The sequence below is a fragment of the Netta rufina genome (genome assembly GCF_964035555.1).
Source record: "Netta rufina genome assembly, chromosome: 17".
Taxonomy (NCBI): domain Eukaryota; kingdom Metazoa; phylum Chordata; class Aves; order Anseriformes; family Anatidae; genus Netta; species Netta rufina.
The window spans coordinates 2,624,265-2,650,138 of record NC_140141.1 but is presented as its reverse complement, the minus strand read 5'-3'; the positions used below and the strand labels follow the sequence as shown (position 1 = coordinate 2,650,138).

The following is a 25,874-nucleotide window of genomic DNA, read 5'->3' as shown; positions in this document are numbered from 1 at the left end:
CCCCTTGTACAGGTTAAAGTACAGGTTCAGGAGAGAAGTGAATAGAGCTGCATGACAAGAGACCACTTATAATTACAACACAAGACAAATGAGAGTGTTGTACAACACGATTCAATGAAGAAATCTTTTAATGAAATACTTAGATTCAAGGCATCTCGTTCATTTCAGTGACCTGATCACTTCATTATATCCTTGATTAAAAGTGTATGTTGAAACATTGCATGGGATTCAGGTTTATTGGAAAATCTGGGACAGGGAAGAATCAGGAATCTTTTTTGCCTCTATTGATAAGCATCTTAATTTCCTTGGCCATGAATATTTCTGCACAATTTAATTTAATTCTGCAAAGAGTTTGTTCAGCCAGAAAATGAAAGAATACAATAAAGCCTGAGCTCTCTTATTTAATTACAATATGCATTTAAGAAGATACAATTTTAAATCAGCCAAGTGATAGAAGTTTATTTTCATGAATCAAGGATGTTTTGTTTTTCTCTGTAGAGATTAAAGTTCATCACCTCAACTGTAACATAAGAGATGTGCTTCACTGGGGAACTGCCAGCAGACTGCCTCTTGCAACAAACACGGAGCAGAAAGACAACTATAACCTACAGAGCTCTCGTGCCTTCAGGAAAATGCATCTTCAGAGTAGACAGTGGTACATGAACACCCAGAGGATGGATCAGGTAGATTCAGACTCCATGATGGTCTGGAATTCCCCTCTAACCCGATACAGCAGGTGATTGGTATGCCCAACACAGCTACACTTGTAAACACTTTTCATTACAAACCACTTTTTTTTTTTTTCTCTTTAATTCCCACACTGTCTATTTTTATAAAACTTGCAGTTTGAAATATAATCTTCCCTACCTGGTTTGTTGCCAGAAATTTCATTATTTCTTTTTGAGTCAGCATAAAAAGCTTCATCAGTAACTTGTAGTTTGTGTGAGAATTGAGTTACGTGCTCAGCTGCAATGTTCTTAAAATCGTTCTTACAGTTTGGATTTTCAGTAACTTTTAACATCACGAATGTCTTGTGTTTCTTTTTTTTAAAAAACAAACAAACAAAAAAAACAGGTAAAGATAAAGACTGCTCTCTCGCTCACTTTTTGTCACATGTTTCAGCACTTATTCAGCAAAACTACATATCTAAAAAAGAAAACAAAATACAGATGTGTGGGATTTTTCATGCACATGTACGCATGTTTCACAACCACCCATTTACACAAGCAGTCATTTGAGGATGAAATTCTTTTAAGACTATCTAACAGTCTGTTCTGCCTCTGTATCACTTAGATCTCATTGTCTTTTAAAAATTACCTTAATTATTTGCTTGCTTTGAAATTCATCCTATGTATGAAATTATTAGTTCAAGGTGTTTGTTCCTTTTAGTCACCAAGCAAAGGAGTCAGCTCTATTGTTCCTGGTCCTGTTTTATTTTCTTCCATTTACCCCACCCCTCCCCATCTTTATTTCATTTTGTCTTCAAAGAAGAAAAATACTATATATACTAAAATACTATATAATATATAGTATTGTAAACTATATAGTATTGTAAACTATATAGTATATTATATACTATATACTATATATAATAGTACTATATAATATATATACTATATACAGTACTATATAATATATAATATTATATACTATATATAGAGAGAGAAAAATACTATATAAATACTAAAAATACTATATATACTAAAATGTAAAATGCTGTGTCAGAACATTATTAAGGCTACAAGGTTAAAAATCACTGAAAAAATCTAAAAAATACAAAAGTTAATGTTCCACTAGGCACATTTATTCCACCACACTGCACATACTTTTTTTTTTATTCCCATTTTTCTTTGCTACATGAATATTTTACTAGATTAGTTCTAATACACTAAGATATAGAGTGCAATCAAATGCATGTTGTGTTTGGAGAAGGAATACTGCATGACTTAAACTGTGCAATGTTAAAAAAAAAAAAAAAAAAAGTCACTTCCATCATTTGAGCTTTATGTCGTCTAAAAAACTGGTGACATGAAGAACCCACACTTTGGGGCAAAGGCAGATCCTTGCAGATATGGGGGTCTAGCTCAAACAAGGTTTCATAAACCTTGCTAAAACCTTTCTTTGTCCTCGTGACCTAAATGCATTGGAAAGCAGAATGGCCATTGCCTTATAAAAGAACCCTTGAAATTTGTCCTGTGTGCCCCTTCTCCTCCTTTGGCCTTTGAAATCAGAACCATAATAGCAGCTTATTTGTCACACGTCCTTTTAGAAGCTCAGATAATGTTGCTCTTCTGCAGTCTAATAGCATTAAGTTTTGTAAGCTTTTTGTGTCTCTGCATCTGTGTACACTGACTGATCAGCCCTGGGACTAATTAATTAAGAACAAAGCAAAAGCAGCACAAGCTTTCTTTTCTCCTTTCTATTGTTTCCTTTTGCCAGTATATTTTTAAACATATGTACTCGTTATTACTTTATAATATAGAAAACTTCTGTAAAATACAAAAAACTATCTTGAGTCTGATTAAATTTTTATATCTGGTGCGTATGGAATAGCCCTTGGGATATTTCTGGCTGTACACAGCCTATCTATCAAGTCAGGCTACTCTTAACAATATTTCTCACTCTGCCCAGTACTAATGATCTCTGCAGCTGCACTGCAGAGCCTTCTGAAGTGCTGCTCACCAAGAATCACTTTGGTGTGACTTGATTGCATTCTGATTCACACAGCTGTTTATTGCAAAAAGAAAGCAGCGATGAGTTGGTATTGCCCTGCGCCTGTCCTGCCATCACATGTGCAGAGGCTGCTCTGCAGGTGTTGATGTAAGCTCGTACATCATCCCACTCACCTGAGCACTTGTGCATGAATGCAGCTATGTGGGAGGGAATGATGGAGTCCTAAGAAAATCCTCAGATTTTTTTTCCTGGTACACTTCTTACAAAAGCAGCATTCACTTTCTCCATTAATTGCTAATACTGCGTAGGCATGGACAGCAAAAAAGCTCATTCTTCAGGACCTTTGTCAAACTGTCATTTAGCATGTGCTCACTCTTTAAATTGCCCAGTAGAAAAAAAGAAAATACAATTTTCTTCCTTTTTCTTGTTCTTACATGTACAGTTTAATTCTAGTTCCTGAGAAGTAAACTTTGCCCAACAGAGACCTTCCACTCCAAATTTCTTCATTTGGTTTTTGCTTGATTGCTTTAGTTTTAGCATTTATTTCAGTGTAGGATTGTTATTTTCTGTCTTTCTCAGTAAGAGATGGACTGTCACCCAGTGGTTTATACTAGATGAAGTCCTGAACTCTGCATTAATCAATTATTGGACAGAAGGAAGTTTTCTAAGTTGGATAATTGTTGTAGTTATATTGCAGCCATGGTGTGTAAGAAGTGTAGGTTTCAGCACCTCGGAGACGTACTTTCTTCACTAACATCACATAAAATCGTTGCACTGTTAGTAAAGTTTCTATGAACATTTTTCTAAGAGCAGAGGTGGCCCTTACAGTTTTATTGTATTTGCAATTGGTTTGAAATGGCTCTGCTCAATTGAGATGATTCCCTTCCCCTTATTTAATCTCTGCCCTTTTCTGTTATTGCCCTAAGCACACTGTCGATATCTTACACCAATGCAGAATGACTACACTGACAGCTACAAGAAAGAAATTTCACTGCTTGCAAAAAGAAAACTTTATTACTCCTGTGAAGGGGACCCCTAATTCACAAATCAATTTTATTGAGCATATATGAAGAACTAATCCATTTAAGACTTCTGACATCCACTTTTCAGTGATGGTGCCTGCTGAACTAAGAATTAAATTCAGACCCATAAGTCAAGATTATATAATAGTTGGAAGAAACACTGTCTACAAAAGCAAAAATCCTTCACAACAATTCATCAAAATTGTGACCCGGACAAATAGGCCTTTTAACTGAAATTCTCTCTTGTTTCTGAAACTTCACTAGACAATGTCAGCAATATCCTTTATACTTTATATATAAAAAAAAAATAAGTCCAAAAGCCTATAACTAACATTTCAGACAAACACTGTGAAAAGTTAAATTTAGCCTCAGTTTCCGATTTGTTACCTGTAACGCTTACTAAGCTCTGACCTGACAGCTGGAGAGCTGCTGGGAGACCACGTGCAGCAATTCTGGCTGTGAACAGAAATGTTTCTAACGCAGTTCAGCAGCATTTCCAGCACATACCTTGCCTACCTCTTCTGCCCAGCACTCAGGCTCCATGCCCATGGGTGTGGGCACGCCATGCAGGAGCCTTGTGTGCCATTACTCCCTGGGTGTTCCTTGGCTCTCCAAGGAACAAAACCAGTGAGTTAGGTGATGACTTGCCACCAACCTCAGACAGACAAATACTGATAACAATTCATTTTTTTTGATCGAATTAGGCAGTTAACATCAAAGAAAAGATTCAGACCAGTCTTGGGCCTGACCCATAGACTACTGATGCCATTTGGAGCCTACAGGGTCAAGCTTCCTTTTATTCCTAAATAAAAAACAACAAAGTTGGTGACAACGGCACTGGGGGTGATGTGGGAAGTGCAGCAGGGAGGCCAAAGCACAGGCCTGAGAGTCAAAATCCCAGAGGTCCCTTCCTAACTTACCAACCAGTTTACTCTGCATAATGTGTATAAGTGATGTCAAGAGCAGGTGGGTTTTGTTGTTGCTGGTTTTGTAGGTTTTTTGTTTGTTTTCTTGTGTTTTTTGTTTGTTTGTTTTAAGCAAAATTCTCTCTGTTTTAAGCAAAATTCTCTCTCAGCTCTGCTAGACATCTCAGTCTGATGGGTAGAGCTGTGCTCTCAGACAGGGCAGACACGGATTTTAGTTCTGTGCTCCTGCAAATACACACGCACCTTTTTCTCCTCCTACATTTTGTTTTGGCTATACAGACAACAAGGCTGATTGCCCAAGGAATGTTTTCTAATTAGCAAAAACACAGACTCTAGCCTAATTGCAGATGATTTCTAGGAACTACGATAATCAATTAAAAAAAAAAAAGTCACTGGTGAGTGCAGATGTGCAGACAGAAAATGAGTCCTTTAAATTGCCATTTCCTATCAGTAAAGTGGAGGCGATGCTACTTGCCCTCTCAAAGCAATATTGTGAAGATGAAGAAGAATATTTACTGACACCGCAGACCATTAATTTCTGGTGAGTGCTACTTATAAGCCAGGGAAGATGCTAGCAAAATAAATAAATAAATATTACACTGTAACAGCAACTAAATCCAGATTGATCTTTATCCTGTGAAGAAGAAGGGGGAGAGAGTTCCTCCTTTTCTGTTATGTGTCACATCCAACATCCAGGCCTCTCACTGCAGACCCTCAAAAGAAGGCAGGTGCTGCCAAAGCAGGGGCACTTCTACTTCTTCACAAAAGCTAAAGCTGCCTTAGCATCCTGTACTTCTGATAAATAAGAAAGGCTCCTCCTTCTGAATTTCCAGCCTATAACCTTGGACTCAATATAGGATTTAAGGCAATCTTGGTCTCCTTGCTCAGTCTGCAGCAGTTGTGGAGGGAGCACTGGCCCTCTTCTACATGCTGTCCTGCAGCCTTTCCCAAGACCCATTTTGTTTTTCTCACCGTGGCTGTCAGTGTTTGGAGGAGTTGTCCTTGGAGCTAGGTACAAGCCCTGTCCTTCAAACAGATAGAGAGAGTTAAGCTCTGACCTTTCATGGGACAGGTGGGATGAGGCCCTGTTCACTGGCTAGGACAGTCAATAGAGCATTTGTCCAGAAAATAGGAGGTCTGGGCTCTCCTGCCCTTCCCATTTTTTTTCCAGAACATTTTGACTCCCTGCTTGATGCTCAGTCTCTCCTATTGAACCTGTTCTACTTGTATTGAATAATTAAATATCCACTGGGTCAGAGAGATTAGTTGTGAGGCACTCACCCGAGAGGGAAGAGTCCTACATAATCCTTGCTTTATTAATATTTCCTATTTTATATTAAATATTCAGTGAAGCAGGGACTGAAATTCAGGTCTCCCTTCAAAGCCTCATCAAGCCTGACAAAAACAGAGGTATGACCAGAAATGGAGGTACTGCAGGAATTTAAATGCCAAGAACGCAATCCCAGAGGCTGGCAGCATTGACTTTTGACTTCAGCTCCTAACTAAGGATTTAGAAATCCATGCCTTCTTAAGGCCTCCCACAGATCAAATCCCACATCATCTCCATCACATCATGATCTTAAAATTGGAAAAGACAAATAATACTTCCCAAAGAAAGTCACAAGCAAGTAACTAAAACATGTCCTTCCCCTTGTCTTTAACTCAAGCCATTGAAGGAATATGGAAAATTAAAATGTAATGTCCTTGCAAGCTGGATCTTCGTGGGTGAGGAACTGTACTTGCAGAGGGATTTTTCCAATCTGTAAAAAATCCCTTTCTTCAATATTTTTTGACACTAACTCCCTCGTTGTGCTGCTGCTGAGACAGCGTTCTCTGCTTCTAGATCCCAGGAGGAAGACTAAAGCTAATTTTCCAATGAACTTTGCCATTCAGTCATCAAAGAAAATAATAAGTACTTATTCTCAAAGCAGAAGAGTGTTCCACATCCAGCCAAGGAGTATTTAGAATTTGTTTTGGGACAGGAGATAAAGATACTACCTGCACTGTGAGTCTTTGCACCATGAGATACCCAGCAGTACATGTATTCATTCCCAAGAGACACACAAGAGCTCCTCTGTTCTTGGTGAAGACACTTTGATTTCTTAAAAGGTGACTGGGAGTTGTGGCTAGTGAGTCATGTTGCTTTAATCATTAAAACTGCACATTTGTCTGTCTGTGGTGCCCTTCATGTTCTGTTTCTATTGAAGCATCACTTGAACCTCAGGAAGAGCCCCAGTGTAACTGAGGATAGATTTTCTCTTTCCCCCATAATAACATCTAAAATAACAAGTAGAATAAATATTTGCAGTTAGATGATTGTTTAAGATCTGCTAAATATGATCACATGCTAGTAATTATACAATCCTTTTGCATACAAGCATTTACAATAAATTGGCCATCAATGGTCCTTTTTTTTTTATTAACTAGAGTAAGGGGCTGTTTATTCCAGTCATATGTTAATTGTTGGTTGTTTTTTTTTTTTTTTGGGGGGGGGGGGGGAATCTGCTGAAAAAGCTTTTTGTGTTTTTACTTGGTGACAGGAGAAAAAAGGCCCCAGCAGATGGTATTGATGGCCATGGCCAGAAGACAAAATAATCAAATTCTCAGAAATCCATGTGGAAAATGTCAGCAATTTAAAAGAAAAAGGAAAAGAGCAGGTACTGACCCTTACAATTGTCTAGATTTATTAATTTCTTGAACACAAACTATTCATTTCCATAGCTCTTGCAGTGTTTGGTTCTTTCTTGAAAGCTGATTCTGGAATTACTTTGAGGAAAGCAAGAGAGAACAAAAAGAAAATATTACACGCTTTCACTTTAGGGATTCTTTAATAATCACAAAAGCAGATTGATTGGGGCATCTGGAGGGACTAATTTGTTGTTTTAAAAAGAAAGCAAATTGTAATGTTTTAATGGGCCAGGCCTTTTTTATATTACATGTCACCATTAAGGCAGGGTTTGCTTCCAGAAGCAAATTAGTGTTCTTATGTTTTTAGTTTGCACCTTACAGAGCAAGCACTCAGGAAAAGAGCAGCATTTTGTCTCACAACCAGAAAACAAAAACTATGCAGGAGGATTTGTTTATAACACATATAGTTAGAAACGAGCTAGTCCTGGGCTGAAAAGGTCTATGGAATTATTTGGTGGTAGAACAGATGAACAACAGATATCAAATAATTAATTGACAAAATATGACCATAAAGTTCATTATAAGAGCATCGTATTAACAGGATAATCCAACCTTGGCTGCTCTGGATGTTCTGCATATGTGAAAACAGATGTTCCTTCAGATACTCCCCTTTTTCTAATGTGGATCTTGAGCCCAGCTCTGCATTGGACTCAGCACAGGAGAAGGAATTTGTTACGACAGCTTATTCCCAGAAAACTCATTACCTATCTCTTCCAAGGACAAGGCAATGGAAATGTCCCAAAGGGATAGATCATGCCGGTGGGTGCCAGATGGACCAGGCTACATGTCACCTACTCTTTTCTCCAACATTTGCACCTAATAATTTCTTCCACTGCAGTCTCCATTGTCTTAGCCATTTTCAAAGCTCCCAGTGCAGGACTTCTTCCATCTCATGACAGCTTTCTGTATAGCCTGTTCCTGGGTATTCCCTGCATGAGGAACTGTATTAGCCCAATGCTAACTATTTTTAATTGGCTAAATCTCCACAAGTCATCTTGAAACAATATACTGAAATTAGTCTTATTGCACGATTTACAGCCATCTGAATCTTTTTTATAGTCCTTATATCATGCAGCGCAAATCTTTGTTTTCCCGGCAGTAAACCAAGATGACAGACCCAGTGCTAATAAAGAGGGATTGTCAAATTACAGAAGTTATGAAAAGAACCTCATAGTATTCGACTTTCCTTATATAACAGAGATTTGATGGAACTATTCATATGACTGGAATACTGATGTGAAAGGGCATGGTTTGTTCAGAACGGAAACGCAGCAAAAAAAGAAAGGGTATATCAAAAATGTAGATCTGCTCAGAGAGCCAGAAAATATAGGCAGACAGACCTTTCAGAAACCTCTGTGTAAAAATAAAGGGAAACGAAATGGGAACAGTATGGCAGCATAACATCTATTTTGGCTTGCCAAACCCTGGGGGTAACACAGGTGGTGTCTTTTTTTCTTCAACAGTTCAAGAGTTGTCTAAAGCATAGGATTAGGTGTTAGTATGGAACTAGCTTGATTTAATGATATTGTTAATGAAATGCAAATTTTATAAAACCGTTTTTTGTTTTATTTTGGTAAAACTGCAGGCACTGATGTAATCCCATTGCAAGTTTTTTTTTGTTCGTTTTTTTTTTTTCTTTTTGCTCTGCAGTGTCAAACCACCAACACTATCCATTAAAAATATAGATTGCCCACTATTTTGTGCTCAGTACTGGTGATGCCTGAGCTGGAGCATCGTACTTTGGTTGGGCTATCGTTCTTCATGAACAGTGTGGTCTTTCTGGAAAGACTCTGGAGGCAAGCAACAAAAATGATCAGTAAGCTAGAAAGCATTGCCTGTCCTAAAGGAAGCAGTATCCTAAAAAGGGTCTCGGGTTTTGAAGTTTGCTTCAGCAGGGCAAGAAACTATTGCCAGCACCCACTGGAGAAAGACAGATTCCTATTTGTCCTTTCTTTAACTGCCCTTGTAGAAATGTCAGGCTTCTTAAGAGAAGCTAATAGGGAAAAACTTCTGAACCAGCTACACCCTGAAGAGACTCAACTTTCTATCACTGGAGGCTTTTTACCAATATAAGCATTGTATTTTACACACTACTCAAAGTGGTCAGAAGGAATTACACAGCCAGTTACCGCTTTTCAGCTGACAAGTGGCAACAAACCTCACAGCTTGGTAGTTTTGTGTACCTGTGAATGTCCAAAGAAAGCAGCCTCATGGACATGAGTTTATTGGAAATCTGTAGATTTGGTAAATATTTCTGGCTCTTAGCTTGAAGTCTGTGGGGCTTCATTTAGGATGACAGAGTAACAATCACATCAACCCACACACAGGATTTCTGTAGAATAACAACATTCATCCCCATGAGAATCTGAACTCTGAAAATGATCTCTTGACCTAAATGGCATCAGTGACCCTTAATTATGCAATGATATCAACAGAAAGATCGTTCTTCCATTTCCATGGTAACCGTATCAGCGAACAGCAAAGCTGTCAAGGTCAGGCATATAAACTGAGAAAGAAAAGTAATTTTCTGTGTAATGGTTCATACAAGCTTTAACTCCAGTACTGGCAAATAAATAGCCATATACTTGCTTGATCGCCTGTCTCAAATGTACATAAGGGGGAAAAAAAGTATTGCCGGCATACAACCATGATTGTGCTGCTTTGCTGCCTGGTTTCTGAAAACTGCTTGACTGTTGCTTTGGAGGATAATGCAAAATGCAGAAAAGCATTCAGCTGTGTAGCGCTGTAATGTGAGGAACTCAATATCTTATTAAATTGGTTTTAAAGAAACTAGGGAACATATGGCTTTTATCATGTTTATCAAAGTTAACGTCATAGCTGATGCTGTATTACTTACAAAAATGCCCAGGAAGAGGCCAGAAAAATTTCTACAAAATATTTTCTAGTTGTTGAAATCAAAATGTTTTACTAATGGGCTGGATTCCCACCTCTCCAAGGACCTACCTGCAAATGGAAAAGCTAGAAAAATCTGTGTACTTCCATACTATCCTCGTTAGAACATGCAGGCTGTCTTGTGCCACCCATTTGAGGGATTTTTGCAGGTTTGCAGGCTGATGGCCAGCTGGTCCATGGTCCCTATGGAGGTAGGTGGCAGTGGGGACCTGCCTCAATGCCAGTGCTTGTGTCTGAGGCTCTCTTGGCTTTTGGGAACTGTCTCAAGCTTTAGTAAGAACAGTATTGAGTACAGTTGTGGTCCCATATACATTATGAAATTGAAAAGTAGACTCTGTGCTTTTTTTTTTTTTTTTTTTTCTTTAAATTTCTGAGTGTTTTAGTCTGTTGATGATTTGCCAATTCTCCTGGTCTGTACTGGGGACTCAGACAACAGCTAACGACAAGCTTTTTTATGTTGCTCCATATGTATTTATGACTGACTATTGCTGCTTATTTTTTTTGAACAAGTAATCTGACTATTGATATCTCTAGTCATATGAGAACAGCCAAGGCCTCATTGTTCTATTACCATATTCTGACTTTCCTTATTTTTTAAAAATCTTTATTAAAATTATGCAGCTAACTTGGGAGTTCTGCTGGAGAAGGTACGTTAGACTCACTGGGGATAATAAGCACTATAAAATTAAAGAACATGGTTCTTCATGGGGCGATTACCTTTGACAATCTGGGAAATCACTATTCCTGATGTACTCATGCTTTCAATTATCATCTGATTTAACTACCTTTTTGATTATTTCTAATATTGTTCCAATCGAAAAGTGTGTATTTTTTTGAATTCTGTTTCTTTCACTTAAATATACATTTCTGCCTCACATCTTTTTCAAGAGAAAAGAATTGGGTATAATTCCAATATCTATTTCCAAAACACCTATATCATATCTGTGGTTAATGGAATTTTATTACTTACATGAGGACAGTATTTTAAAATTTGAAAGGACTTCTGATTCAAAAATAGGACTTTTTCTTTATTGGATTTACTCATATTTTTCATCTATTTTATTTACTTTGTGAGAGCATTGTCAGGAAAATATGTAAATCACACTTAGCTAAGACCTGTGTCAGACTAGGTAGTGATTTACATGGTTGCCTAGAGCTCTACACAAGCTGCATATTTAAATAAGCATTTACTTTATGCAACGGTATAACTATAATATTTGTGTTATTATTCTGCATAAAGCTGACACAGAATTCCAGGATTATAAATTGGACCAAGGATGTAAATGCAGAAATTCAAGAAAACTCTTGCAGTTATTGCTATTCACAGTGAACTGTACCATTTAATGATGAACAACCAGCATTTAATTGTTACTCTGGTACCAGCCATAATGCAATGACTCACACAACACCATCCTCCTGCTACTGCTATTTTTATGGATTAAAATCAGATGTTAAAGAACTGAAATCTAAAGGCAATTAGGGCATTTTTTTAAACAAAACAAAATGAACAAACAAACAAACAAACCAAAAGCTCTCCAAAGCTCTTTTTCACTGCTGATTTTCCAAAGGCAACATTTTCTGTTATCGCAAATCTAACAGGCATCAGGGTCCAAATCCATAGCTGTACAAAGAGTTAAACCCCACTGAAGTCCTTAGACTTATCATGTCTCTTCAGAGACGTGACTTACAAAGCTGATAGAGCATGGGAAAAAAAAGACATAAAGAGGAAGAGAACAAATAAAAGAGAGAGAAAAAAATAAATAAGCAAGTTGTGACTAGGGTCACACAGCAAGTCACCAGGAGGCTTGTGTCCTTAGCATACAAGGAAGTACCCTGCAAACTATTCTGCTTGTAAAGCAATGTTCTGAAGGGAAAACAGAAAAAAAAAAAAAAAAAGAAAAAAAAAAAAGAGGAAGGAAAAAGAAAAAAATGCATTTAAAAATGAACAGCTGCTCAAGTAGGTTCCTGGAGCATGTTTATAGATATCAGTGTTTCCAGAAAATTCATTCATGCAAAGCAGTTACAATAGTTTAGTAATGACTGATATGCCAGAAAGATTCTTTTAACTACAATAGTGACAGTTTCCATCAAGAAAATTGAGTTTCTAAACCTGGGAGGGAATTTGCACTGGTGCATTAGGTCCTTTGAAAGCAGCAAGCGATTTACAAATGAGACGATTGGCTAGCCACTGATCCTTTCCATTGGATGAAAAAAATCTGTAAAAGCATTGGAAGATTTGCCAGTAAGGCAGCATGAACATCTTCAGTTAATGAAAAATAACACACACACTCGATGCTACCAGCTGAACATGTACAGAATTTAAGGTAAAGCTATGAATAAGTCAAATGTTAAGGTAAAGTAAAGAAATGTGTTATTCTTCAGACATTTGGGGGGAAACAAAACAAAACAAAACAAAACAAAACAAAACAAAACCAGCTGCGTTGTTCCCATGTGCCACAACATCATATCACTAGCAGCATCTTTGACCCAACTCCTGTGTATGCTGGCACTGTGTACACTGCAAAGACTCATCAGGAACAACGCAGCCTTAGGCATGGGGCCAGCCCAAAGTTATGTTCTCATTAAATGCCATATAAATCCCAATTTGACTTAAGGAGGCTCCATCTTGATGTAGTGTAGCCTCAAGCTCCTGCAGAGAACAGCTTTCACCAGCAGCAACTGCTCTTAACATCTACCAGGGACTGATAGGGTGGGATCAGGGGATTTATTCAATCATGGATCAATAAGCACAACACAGTTTTCTAGACACTGAAGATGAGAAATAGCTGAACAGTGTCCTGGTGTGACACTTTCCTTCACACCCTTCCCTTCCATTACTGATTCTGTTGTGCTCAGAGCTAAGTTTCATCACAGGGATTTAATAACTAAGTTTTAATAAACCTCATTCTATCCTGACATTCAGCTATGAAGACAAACATGCCTAAGCATCCACAATGAAAAGTCTTATATCTTTATACTCAGAAAATCCAGCACCTCTTAAATATCAAGTTTTCCCAGTATTCTTTGTACCTAGAAGAGTACCTTATGGACCTTGTTATATAAAACAATTTACATAGCCCCCAAGACTCATTTGTCTTTCACTCAACTACTTTTAGATCCAGTGAGTTGAAGGTATTAAAACTGGGGAAAAAAAAAAAAAAAAAAAAAAAAAAACAGAAAGAAATATGTGCTAGCTGTCCCAAAAATGAAAGTCACCCAATGGATTATAGTAGAGATTTCTTACAATGTCTCAAGCCACATGAGGCAGGGTAGAGGCAGGGTAGAACCATAGCTGCTATTTATCTTTTGCTGATGTTGTTGTACCACGTGTGTTATCCACAAAGAATTTAGACTAGAAATGCCCAAACCAACCCCCTTTTCAATCAATGTGCATAGGCATCCCCGCCACCTTCATCCCCGAAACCTTTAAAGCGGTTTCAGAGAGGGCAAATAGAATTAGTTGTTTGATACTTCCTGAACTTGTGTTAGTGTTGGACACTTCAGAAATCCCAACCTTATACAGAGAAACCTAACATTCCCCTGCCAGGGGATTGGTGGTACAGACATTAGGGACAGAGACATATTACCATTTTTATCACTGTTAGCATTGTATCCTTACTACCCTTCTTAATACAGAAAGAAAGGAGCACACAAGGATCAGAATTGCTTGCTGCTTTGGAGCTGACAATCAGCAGGCCTTGCTCACCCTTGTGCAGTAAATCCTTTTTAAGAAGAAAAGACAGAAGGAAACCAATTCCCACAAAGGATAATCTTGGCTCAGAAGAAGACAACCAAGAAAAAATTAGCTGTGAAAGGACTCACAAATTCATCTTTTCCAGCTCAGCCACAAGACAGGATCATTTGTCACTCCTGGCACCAGGATTAGCCATGACAGACATTTGTGCAACCAATTCTGAAAGCCATTCAAAGACACAAACCCAGCAGCTTCAGGTGATCAACTCAGAGTAGCTTTGCTACTCTGCTCCCATTACTGGAAACTAAAAGATGCTTAATTTTTTCATATGTTTAAGATTCTCTCTCTTTGTCCATTTTACCGTGCTCTTGGAGAACAGCCTCCCCTCTGCAGTGATGTTTTATGTACTTCTAAGCTTTCACCACCCCTCCTGAAATGTGATTGAGCTATCACATGGCCTGGAGCTTCTCTCCAGTGGCCCGATTCTTAGCATCTGCAGTAAAACAAGCACTACCATTACTGTCATTATGGTTACAAAAAGGTTAGCACTTCCTTGTTAATATTCTCATCGCCAGCATTCAAACCCATGTATTTTCAGTCTGAAACTTGGAATCTAATAAGAAGATACCCAAATGGCATTTGTATTTGTCATATTCAATGAGCCAAAAATTTAATTTTGTTGAGGACATTATCATTGGCGGTAGCACTTCAGCTCTCTAATTGTCATTGCTTAATACTTTCCTTTTAATTATTTATTTTATTGCCAGTCCCCCTCCTCCTTTCAAGAGCTTCCATGAGGTACATCGCTCACATTATTTGAAACCCTGTTCAATGAACAGGATTTCTTACACACAGTTAGAAACTGTCAAGAAAAAGAATTGCTGAAGGCAGATTTGACTTGCCAGGCTGCTCTTTCTAACTGATGGCTCTCCTTCAGCAAATGAGAAAAGCTTGTTTCTCTTTCAACAGAGCACACAGAAGCAGGGGCTCCATGTCTCTCGGGGCTGCGTGTGCAGCATCTGCCAGCAAGGCACAGAACAGATTTTCTAGCGCTATGGATCTTGAATCCCTGTGGACTTTCAGAAGAGTTTTACTGCAGATTGTAACTTGTTCCTAACCCTTGAAGGCAGGAGGGGAGAGAAAAAGAAATTCTCTAATGGTATTGCAAAGGGGTGGAAGTTAGGCACGTAGGGAGGTTATGGTAGGAGACCTCTCAGGAGAGCTTCAAATGTCGTGATTGACAACTGCATCCTGTGAAAATGAACAGCTGGAAATAATCCTCAGAAAAAGAAGTCTTTGCACTTCAAATGACATGAAACAGGCACTGAATCACAAGAACAAAATGCAACTAATACACAGTACCTTGCAGAATAAAGCCTTAAGTTAAAAGCACCGAAGTTAGCAGCTCTAACTTGGAGGAGTGCTATCCCAGACAAAAGGTGACTGGGCTGAAAGGCAGGCACTATGTTTATAAACAAAGAAAAATACTGATTTAGAGTCATGACATGGAATGGATCATTGATTAAATGGATGAGCAATTTGCCACTGTGCATTTGGTGTGCTGCTGGAATATAATAGATGGCTTTGCAAAGTGCTTTGGAACGGTCAATTACACATTTAAACCATACAGATGTCTGCAGCGTCATGAGCTGTTGGAAGACAGCCCTCATGTATTTGTATCTGTCACAGGGAAAATCTTTCAGTACAACTTTTTTTTTTCCCAAATTACCAAAGGAAGTAACAGACTTGCATTAAACCCATGTACCCAGATTTCAGTTTCATCCAAAATGGTTTAAGCTATATTCAAAAATGCAGTATGAGCTAACACAATTTACATGACTTGCTTGCCCTGGTGAGCTTTTCTTCATGCCCTGTGTTGCTCTTATGCACCACAGCTACTATGATTTGTTCCATTTTTCAGTCATTAATTTAACTAAACAGAGAAAGTGTTATTCCCTCCCTCGACAGAGAATTCAGAGACTGTTTCATTATTTTACTGAGTGAGGATCAGGCTTTGAGGGATGAGGGAAATGAGTAAAATAAAAGAAAGAATAGGGTAAAAAGCTAAGAAATATTTCTAATTATATTGTAATTTCTTTCTCTGTGGGGATTATGATAGCTATCACTTCTGGTTCACTGGCTTCTGAAGTGTGCACTTTATAAAAAGGATACCGATTTTTCCAACTCATTGGGCCATTTCAGAGCAAGCAGTGAGAAAGTACTGAGTAAGACTTGGAGTTAGCAATTTATTCAAGAAAACGTTAATGAAATTCTGTCTCTTCTAGACAATACAAAAGTGAACTAGCTGCAGAAGCACAGTGATATGGTTAAGGATGATATCTTCGATTCTAGACTAAAATGGCTATTACTGACACAGAGACATGCTTTGCATTCTTCTGCTTTTACAGTTCCTAATAATCTTACTGCAAATCTATGGTCTATGACAACTGTATTATATTTTAACCCTTGTAATTCAGTAGCCAGGTAACTCAGGTAATCAAACAACCTACTTGGAAGAGTTCTTCTCTTGGGTAATAGAATGTAAGGCTTTGAAGAGGTAGAGCAGCAAGACAAAAGCTATTTAGTTGTTAGCCAGAGTACATGAGTGCACTAAGAGAGGAATTAAGATTTTAAATGCAGTGGGAATAAGTAAAAAAAAAAAAAAAAGTCCATAACTCAAAGAAGTAAAAGAAGTACTCACGTGTCTTTTCAAGCACGTGAGCAATTCCATTAAACTAATCTGCTTTAATTGCATTAAGCTCAGAGAGCCTACTCATATGTTTAAACTCAAACATAAGATTAATTATTTCCTTAAATAGAAGTCAAGAAGCCCAGTCAAGAAGAATGGATAGTGCAAACAAATGTGTATATGCATTTAAAGTTTTCAAGATATTTGATTCAGCATTCTATAATGTAAAACATTCAAATTAGCTTTTTGGTGGAAAATGTGTTCCATGGATGCAAAAAAAAAACAACTCAGAAAGCTGCATCTGAATTAGTAGATTAAATTATTTTGCTGAGAGTCAATAGCTAATCAGCTAATAAAATGTTCAAATATAATCAATCGATCACAACTAAGTGAAACAGCTCATATTCTATAAATTTGTATTCAATATGCTTCAGAAAACAGTGTAAAAAGCATGTTCTTAAGTCAATTCAAAAAAGAAATAGGAGCACATCATAATTCCTTGCTCATCTCTTACCAGCAAATTCTTCTTGGAGAGTTGAAGTTTCAGATGCTAAAAAAGTGACCATTCACACACACACAAATCCTACGATGACCAACTATTTACTGTCCAAACTGTCACAAGAGTCTATTGGGTATTAATTAGCATCTGATTGTATACTGGTTAATTAATGAAATTGTTTTTTCCTTATTTCTTTTTTCTTTCTTTTTTTTTTTTAATGTATGTATCATAAACTTAACTCTTTTATGTTTTTCTTTCCTTCAAGTTACCCTATATATGGGTTGGGGATATTGGGGGTATTCTTATTTTCTTTAAAAAATAAATAACAACAAAAAAAAGGCATGCCCACACCTGTCTGTATCTCTGAAACTAAAATGAAATGGTCAGGAAGATGTCTGATATCTTCGTTACAAGAAGCAACATCTGAAGCTGAAAAGGTCAACCAGTCCATAATGTACTGTACTTTATTCTGGGCAGAATGTGAATTGAGCAGATGATGATTTAATTAATTTTATGATAAAAAGGAAATGTTGTTAACACCTTGCTGTTCTGTTTTGGCTTTTAAGCACAAAGTTTGGTGGAAGCTGCCTTCAGAGCTGAGCACCGGCTCACCCTGGTGCATGTTCTGTAGCCACATTTGAGTCAGCATTTGAGAGGACTTGTTGCCATATGGAAAATCAGGAACAATTTCTCTAAATAATTACATCAGTTTATTTTTGTCTGTTGCCAAGAGAAACAAGTCCTTGTTGGTAATATCCACTGGTGTTGCCAAAGAAATTAATCTTTAGGGAAACCAAATACGCTCCAGCACTAGCACTTCTCTAACAATAAATAAACTTTCTAACTGATATCATCATGGCTCATAACTGCATCTCTGTTCAGACAATTTGCTAAGGTAATCTCTGCTCAGTTTGGGACTGACAGCCTCAGAGGTGTGAGTTATCACACCTTACTTGAGAGTGTGCAGGCTGTCTGAGCAGGAGCTGGGCAATCTTGGCTTCCCTCAGGTTCACTGGGGAGAAATCAGAACTTTTAGGGCAAGTGGCTTGAACAGATGAGATGAATTGCACAGCAGAAGCACCCGGTTATCCATCCATCAGGGAGTGCAGGTGGGGCGGAGGTGTCTGCTTTGCTGAGCTCTAAAGCTCGGGGAGATGAGCCCAGGTCAGGCACTCTCCCGCCAAGGCTGCCGGCAGGAGTGGAAGTCAGTCCTCGTTGGGGTGATTAAACTCTTCCTTTGGCAGGAAAGTCTGGCAAGAGGCAATCCTGATGATGGGCCTGTTCTGTAAAACCTGGAGGCTCGGGTTTTCAGACCTGTATGCCTATGACTGCTGATCATTGGAACTGAACAGCTGCTGCAGGGGTGAGGTCTCTTAAATGCTTGAAGGCAGCTACAAATATTGGCCTGAGTCACCAAGGAGAGGCAGCTGGTACCTCTCTCACACTCCTGTCACAGGCACTTTCGTCAGTCTCCAACCAGTTTTGCTATTCCTTTCAGCTCATTACCACTTGTAACCTTCAAAACCCCTCTGTTTAAGTACTATCATAGAAACCATTGAAGACAGAAACTTTGTGTTTCTCATTGTGCTTTCTACTCAAATTTCATTCCAGCCTGAAAATAATGCATTGAAATCTCTCCTTTTTATTCCCTAATAACTTTATTAGATTGAGCAGGTTTCCCCTGCATAGCTCCTTGCACTGCATTTCTCATTTTCTTTATTCTGTCTTTTGCTTCTTTTGCATTCTGAGACCATGAACACAGCCCTAAAAAATCCCCTTCTGCTCTACGAAACACTTCACTACAGCAAAGAATTACAATATGGTGACAATGTGGTTTCTTGTCTCACCAAAATCACATTGTGCCATTTAAATTTAGATGTGTTTCCAAGAAGTGTTTGATAAATTCCTTCTAACGTATTCCCAGTTTTCTCCATAGCTAATGTCAAACCAACGGCACTATCCAGATGGATGCCTGACAGGCCCTTTATTTAAGGCTCATCTTATACATAGCAGTCTGTGGTCTTCAGTGATTTCTCCCTAAGCCAATTGCACTTGTTGATTCAAAAACTACCTTGTAGCCCTTGCTGACAGCAACTTGACAGAAACTACAGAGCTTATTGTGTTTTTCTGATTTCTTTCTGCTCTCTGTCACTGATTCATTTTGCTGTGCTTATTCACTCTCACATGTTAACAACCTCTAATCAACATCTAGGGTTCTTTAGTGGTTGGAGGCATTTTCATCTCACTATGAAAAACGTTTCCCAAGCAGCTGTCAGAGCAGAAACCACTTTTGTTTTGTTCTCTTCCTTTTTGGAAAACAGTACAATGGACAGATGATTTTACACTAGACACATAAACTTCTCACCTGTATAAAAAGTACCAAGGACAAGAAATCTAGTGTTATAAAGCCTTAATGTTTAACTTTATTCAACAGACAGGCCAGCTACTTCTCCATGACATCCTCTGTACATAAATCTCAGCCTGTCTCGCTGCTGTATTGAATCAGGTTATAAACACTTTTTAGGATCAGATTTGGACAGCTATTTATGTTGTTCTCATTTCAGATTTCTTCTGAGGGCTTATTTCTGTAATGACATTTACACAATTAATTCCATGATCATTTTCATATATATCTTCTCATTATTTATTATTTTTCTCCACTACCATCATTATTGTTAGGTCAAAACCTAAAACTATGCTTTACAAATACTTAGTACATAACTCACATTTTCACTATAGAGCTCCACCATTCCCAATCTATAGCTGATAATATTTACACTAAGAGTATATACTCCCAATTAAATGCATTTTGTCTTATTCCTAGCTCAACCATCCTTAAACTGTTTTACTTATGTATACATACATAGCTTAAAAACAATAATATATACATATATATATATATATAGTAGCATGCAGGGCTACACCTTGTGTTGAATCAACTCTTCTTTATAATACAAGTAAGGAAATATCTAAGTACATAGAGATAGCAGTGTAGCTATTTATGGAGGTTGTTCCCTTATTTTATGATTCTAATAGTAGATACAAATTGGCATTGACAATACACAGTTATTTGCTTCCTAAGGTTCTATATTTCCTTTGTATTTCTGAAGGTCACAGGGACTCAGCTGAACCTGAAACAGTAATTTTAATTCCAAGTCTTTTCATTTCACTACTACATAATTATCTTATAGATTTTTGTGTAGACTTATTTACTGTTTTTCTTTTCCTGTTGGATAAGTATACAGTAACTAAACTAACTTCAATTAGGTAACTGTCACCAATATTGAAAATTTAATGGCATTTTAAAAATTACATTAGTAATCAAAGCATAAAAATGATTCTTTGTGACACCATTTCAGAGCAGAAGTACCAAAGCTTACCACAGAATAGCCTGTGACTCAGAAATATTAAACACAGACCATTGTCCCATTTTTATTCTGAGTAACACACTCCTTGAGTTATAAACAGTATATTATGTGTTTGGACTAAAATGTCTTCAGGAGATACAAGATGCAAAATGGAATATTCAGCACTTTAAATTCAATATACTAAGTGATCTTCTCAGTTACCCATATATTATCCTATACATTTTTTTAGAAATCAGAATTGTCCTTGTGTATTCAGATGCAGTAATGTGTCTACATTAAATTTCCCCTCTAGTGCTGATACCATAGTATTTAAAAGCCAATGCACTCTCAGAGAGGCCAACATCCCTCGAGGTTCAAAGCACCTTGATATAAAGACACACTTGAATTTAAGAACACATTTAAATCCAGCATAAGTCTCTGTGCTTTGCATTATCAAGAGAGTCTTAAAGATAAGCATATGCCTAAATATTTTGCTGAACTGGAGCTAGAAACAAGGTTTATCCTGTGGAAGAGTGGAATAGTTGCAACACCCAAGTACAGATTAATAATGTTCTGGGGGATTTATCTTTGAAAATAGCAGGGAGAGGAAAGTCTCCATAAATAAAAAGGAAAATCATGAATCAGCAAATTCTGGAAAATATAATAAGAAGGAAAACAATTTAGCTCACAGTGAACCATAGGCTTCATCCTATACAGCATTTGGCTTTCCTAAAATATATTAACTGGCTACATTCAAGAGAATGATATGTTGCCTTCAACTTTATTTGCATTTTGCTAAAGAGGAATGATATCAGTGTTCTGGGAGAAGTCCATGATTCATGTCCCTACGATATGACATTGCTAGTGTGAGATTATTAACTTGTTATAACAGAATTTGAATATGAAAAACTTACTTGAAGGCATTGGCATCTCCATGCACCTTATAGTTGTCTGCACTGATTCTTGAAATAACTCTTGTGACAGCGATGAGAATACCAATATTGACCTGAAGAAGAAGAAGGAACAAGACTTGGTCAAGAAACCAAATACCAAATGTCAGAGATGCAAACTTGTACTGTGTGTTCTGTGCAAATAAACAGAAAATAGGAATTTTGACTGTTGTATTTGTTGGCAAAAAAGGCCTCCAACTTTGGACTGGTACCCTCCATCGTCTGTGGATTTCTCTGTTCTGAAAGTGGGTAGCTCTTCCACTTTGTGTGATTTTTTTTTTTACTTCTGGAACAGCTTGCCTCTTTAGGATAAGGCTGGACTGAAACATTGATTCACAACTGAAGTGCTCAGGATCTACTCTACAAATAAATATCCTTGTATCTACCAGCATCTGACAAATTAGACAAGAACTTCAGTGAACAGCAGTATATATCTGTGTGATCTTTGGTATTGTGTTTGCATGTGCACAGGCTTCAGAAAACACTTCTCTCAGACTTATAGCCTTCACAGTGTATAATTCATGTTTCTTACCAAAGTCTGCTTGCAATTTAAGCATGAGATTATTTTAAACCAGCAATGAGGAAAATATGTTAAGCCTGAACTCTTCTCTTCAAAAGCTCTACTCTTTTTTATGTCAGGCCCAGCAGAAACATCAACAAAATGAAAAGAACTCCCACCAGAAATCTAGGAAATCTTGAAAAGAGTAATGCTGAAAGGTGCAACAAAAGAAAGTTTGCTCTGGAGTCACAGGTGAAGAAGTAAAGAAAACTTTATCATTTTACGGAGATGTGGCAAAGACCATCTTGTTTTGCAGAGACCTTGGATTTAAAGAAAACAGAGAGGGGGAGAATGTGAAGGTGAAAGACGTATTTCTCCCTTTCTGTCCAAAGTTACATATCAGCTACAAAGCTGATATTTATCATCGAGTTAAGAACAAAGGAAGAACAAAGCTCTCTTGAACTAAAGAACGTAAAGAAAGAAGAATTCAATATAGTACTATTGATTAGTTAAAACTCAACAATTGTAATCTATTTTAACATAACTGTTATAATTTTGGGAGGAGAGGGGTTGAGCTAAAGAATGTTTAACTTGGTAATAATCATTCTCATACCATTTTTCAAATCTTACAAGTCTTTAAATTTTAGATTCCTAAGGGTAGGTCATCACCTACTGTAAAGTATAAGGGTAGCTGTGATAGTTCATTTCTGCCACAGCTTTTTAGCCCATCCAAAGAATTCTCTGTGGAACCAAAACATTTTTCAATTACAAGTGTACTCATTCAATTGGTTTTACAGAGATTAGTAAGAGATGAAATTCAATAGTCTTGAGATCATTTTCCCTATTCCCACCAAATCATATCTTGAAAATATTTTTAAGGCAGTAACAAGCATTCCTGAGAAACCTATTTATGTGCTAAATATGTGCGTTGGCTGAAGGAGCAAATGATGAATATGAACAAGTTACATTTCTCTTTCACTTCTCTCTTTTACTTGTCCTCCGAACTCTCTAATTTTTGCTGCATGTCCACCAAACAATCATCTTCAGTGCAGCTTTTCATGAGGATTTCACAAGAAATGCGTCTCTATACCCTTCACTTCTTTCCTGACATATTATCTTTTATCAGCCTTGTTTAGTCTTTTATCTAAAATATCGGTTTCCTCTACTGACATTTCTTCGCAGATGTCTCACAGACAGCACAAGTTCAACTTGGCACAGTTGCTGCATGGACCCTTTTTCTGATAACTGCAAGCAGCATGCTCCTTCCAACCTCACAAGCACTTAACTCCAGCTCTTTATTCCATTCCTAATTCTTTATACACAGATTTTCCTAGATTTTACTTTCTGCATAGCATTTTAAAAAATATGCATATTGCGCATATGTAATGTGTTTTAAAATACTAAGAAAATAAATTGCAGTGAAGTCAAGACTCCTCATTCCTTACATTCTGAAGTCCCTACATCTTACCAAAGTCAATGAAAGTTATAAATAATAAGCACCAACAAAGGCATACTCAGAATCTTGCAAACTTTCAGACTGGACATGAACCCTAAGATGTGGTCATCAGAACACGACAAGATAGCCTCTAAGGACACAGAAACTGTATGGTTTGCTAAAGCAAAAATTAAGCATTTTTAGCTGAGTATTAATTTATTATTAAAAAAAAAAAAAAAAAAAAAGAGAGAGAGAGTGGGAAAGAGAGATTGGAAATTAATTTCCTTTATATTTTGGATTGTCTAAAGTTGTAATTTAAGAAGGCCTTGAGCACCTCTTGCAGCCGGTGTAATCATATCATATCCAGGGTGCTTTAGTTACATGTTTATAAGATGAGAAGGAAGGACTGTGATCTGTCTGCTGATAAAGATAAGGTACTTGTAAAATTAGCAACCAGCCCTTACACTCAGGTCCCAAAGTTCTATGTTTAAATTTCCTAAGCCACTTGAAAGTTTTTGTTTAGGTATTTTGAGAAATTAGAGTAATCTCTTGCAGCCTAAATAAACAGATTAGCTATGAATATCTTCTTTTGTTAATGTTTTAGTAATCAAAGCATGGAGGTATTTCCATTGTCCTTGTAATGGGAAACCAAAATATAGCCACTGAATTGCTCCTCTAGTGATTTTTTGGCATCTGAAATAAATACTTAGCCAATTACTTTAATAGAGGAATTCTTAGTTGATGAAACACTCATTATGTTTTAGCATATATCAGAACATTCAAAGTAGGAGAATAAACATTTAGATAAAAGAAATGTATATAGCTCATACTTCTTACTTTCCTGAAAGGCCAGATTGCCTGACAGTTGCAGTTATTTTGCCTTAAAAGTACACAAGAACATACATAGATTTATTTTATTTTTTTTTTGTAGGCACTGACCACATTTTATTTTTCAAAAAAAATATGGCTAATAACAATAGTACATTTCCTAACTCACAGGACTCCTTTCAAGGCAGCTGGTCTGACCTCAGGCACTGGCAGCTCTGCAAAATCTGAAGGAGCTGCCAGTTACCCTTATGGTAGGCTTGAGGTAAGGCCCACTGGAGCCCATGGAAAGGTTCCAGTGACATCAGGGAGCTCTGGCTTACGCTGGGGACAACTTTACCTGATTAAATATTGTCAGATCAGGTGAAGAGTTAAATGCATAAAACGAACCTCTTTTATATGTATACTTCTTTTCAATATTTCTTTGGATTAGATTTTTGAACATGGAAAAACACAAAAAGCATGAGCCAAACTTTGTTTTCTTGACCATACAGTCCTGCTTAGAGGAGCAGAGAGATGAAAAAAATTAAAAAGGTTTGACCTGCAAGAACTGTCTACAATTGCAACACCTAATTCTATAGCCTTTTGTCAACTGACCCAGTAGGATTTGACCCAGTCTCCCTGTAAGAGCAGAATTAACACAGCTATCAGGGACGTTTGCCACAGAGGTGCAGAAATGCATCTTTAATTCCAGGTTAGGTTGGTTAGCTTTTCAAAGAGTTGCCTTGCTGTCTTTGAGTTTTTTACAAAGCTGGAATAGAAATAGTGAGACAAATTCTTTCCCTCACTTATTCTTTTGCAGGGTTTTTACCCAGCTTTCATCCAAGTCTCCTGAGATTTTTGTTGTTTCTTTAGCGCAGTGCAGAAATCCCCTGAGTTGCATCCTAGCCAAGAAGAGGCTTGGCAGCACAGAGGGAAAAAAATGGATAAAACATATTGCTTTAATTAAATCCATTGACCAGTTTTTCTCTAAAACCACAAACTATTTTAAGCTCCACTTCAGTTTTGGGCAATGGTACAGGGAATTATAACTGGCTCTTCCAACCTGAGGTTTAACATATTCTCCAATGGTGTGAGTTAATTTGATCCTAATCATGACATCACTAGTAGCACACCAACCCTCCAAGCTGTTGGAGTTGCAGCCCATTGCTAGGTCACATCATTATGCATTTCCATACACAGAGATTCAATTAAATTAGAATGTTGCTCAAAACTGGGGGAATGGTTTTGGAAAGCCTGATGCCACTCCCAGCTATCCCAGACCAATTACAGACTGAACAGGCTACACTGAGTTATTTTGGATTTCTTGTGCATGGCTTCATGTTAATGCATACAACATTGCTCCAGTCAGAGCTTACTAGCAAAGTAAACCTTTGAGGCTGGAAAGAAATACACAACAAAATAAATACTAAATAAAAGATGGGACAGATCCTTGACTTATAGTTTTTTCTGATACTAATCCCTCATTTTTAATTTCTTAGAATCTGTCCCATCATCCTAAAAAGCATTTCACGACTTCCTGTTTGTAAACTGATAAGAAATTTAATTTTAAAATAATGAATACATTCAATTTTAAAATAATAAAATCACTTATAACTGAGTGCTAATAAGAAAAATAAAGAAACTTTGCTGCTGTGATCTGTGCATTTGTGCTCTATTCCACCACAACACTTAAGTATGTACTTGATTTCAATGCCTGAAAAATCCTACTGTT

At 37.3% G+C, this 25,874-nt stretch overlaps 1 protein-coding gene across 1 annotated transcript in view; it reads right to left on the bottom strand.

Annotated features, from left to right (window-relative positions):
- The window catches only part of ADGRD1 (adhesion G protein-coupled receptor D1), a 156,669-nt gene that overhangs the window by 6,665 nt on the left and 124,130 nt on the right, over positions 1-25,874 (bottom strand). Inside the window, exon 22 of the mRNA XM_084297053.1 lies at positions 21,366-21,457. Coding sequence (XP_084153179.1) covers positions 21,366-21,457 — 92 coding nt within the window. The remainder of the gene's footprint in view (positions 1-21,365; positions 21,458-25,874) is intronic.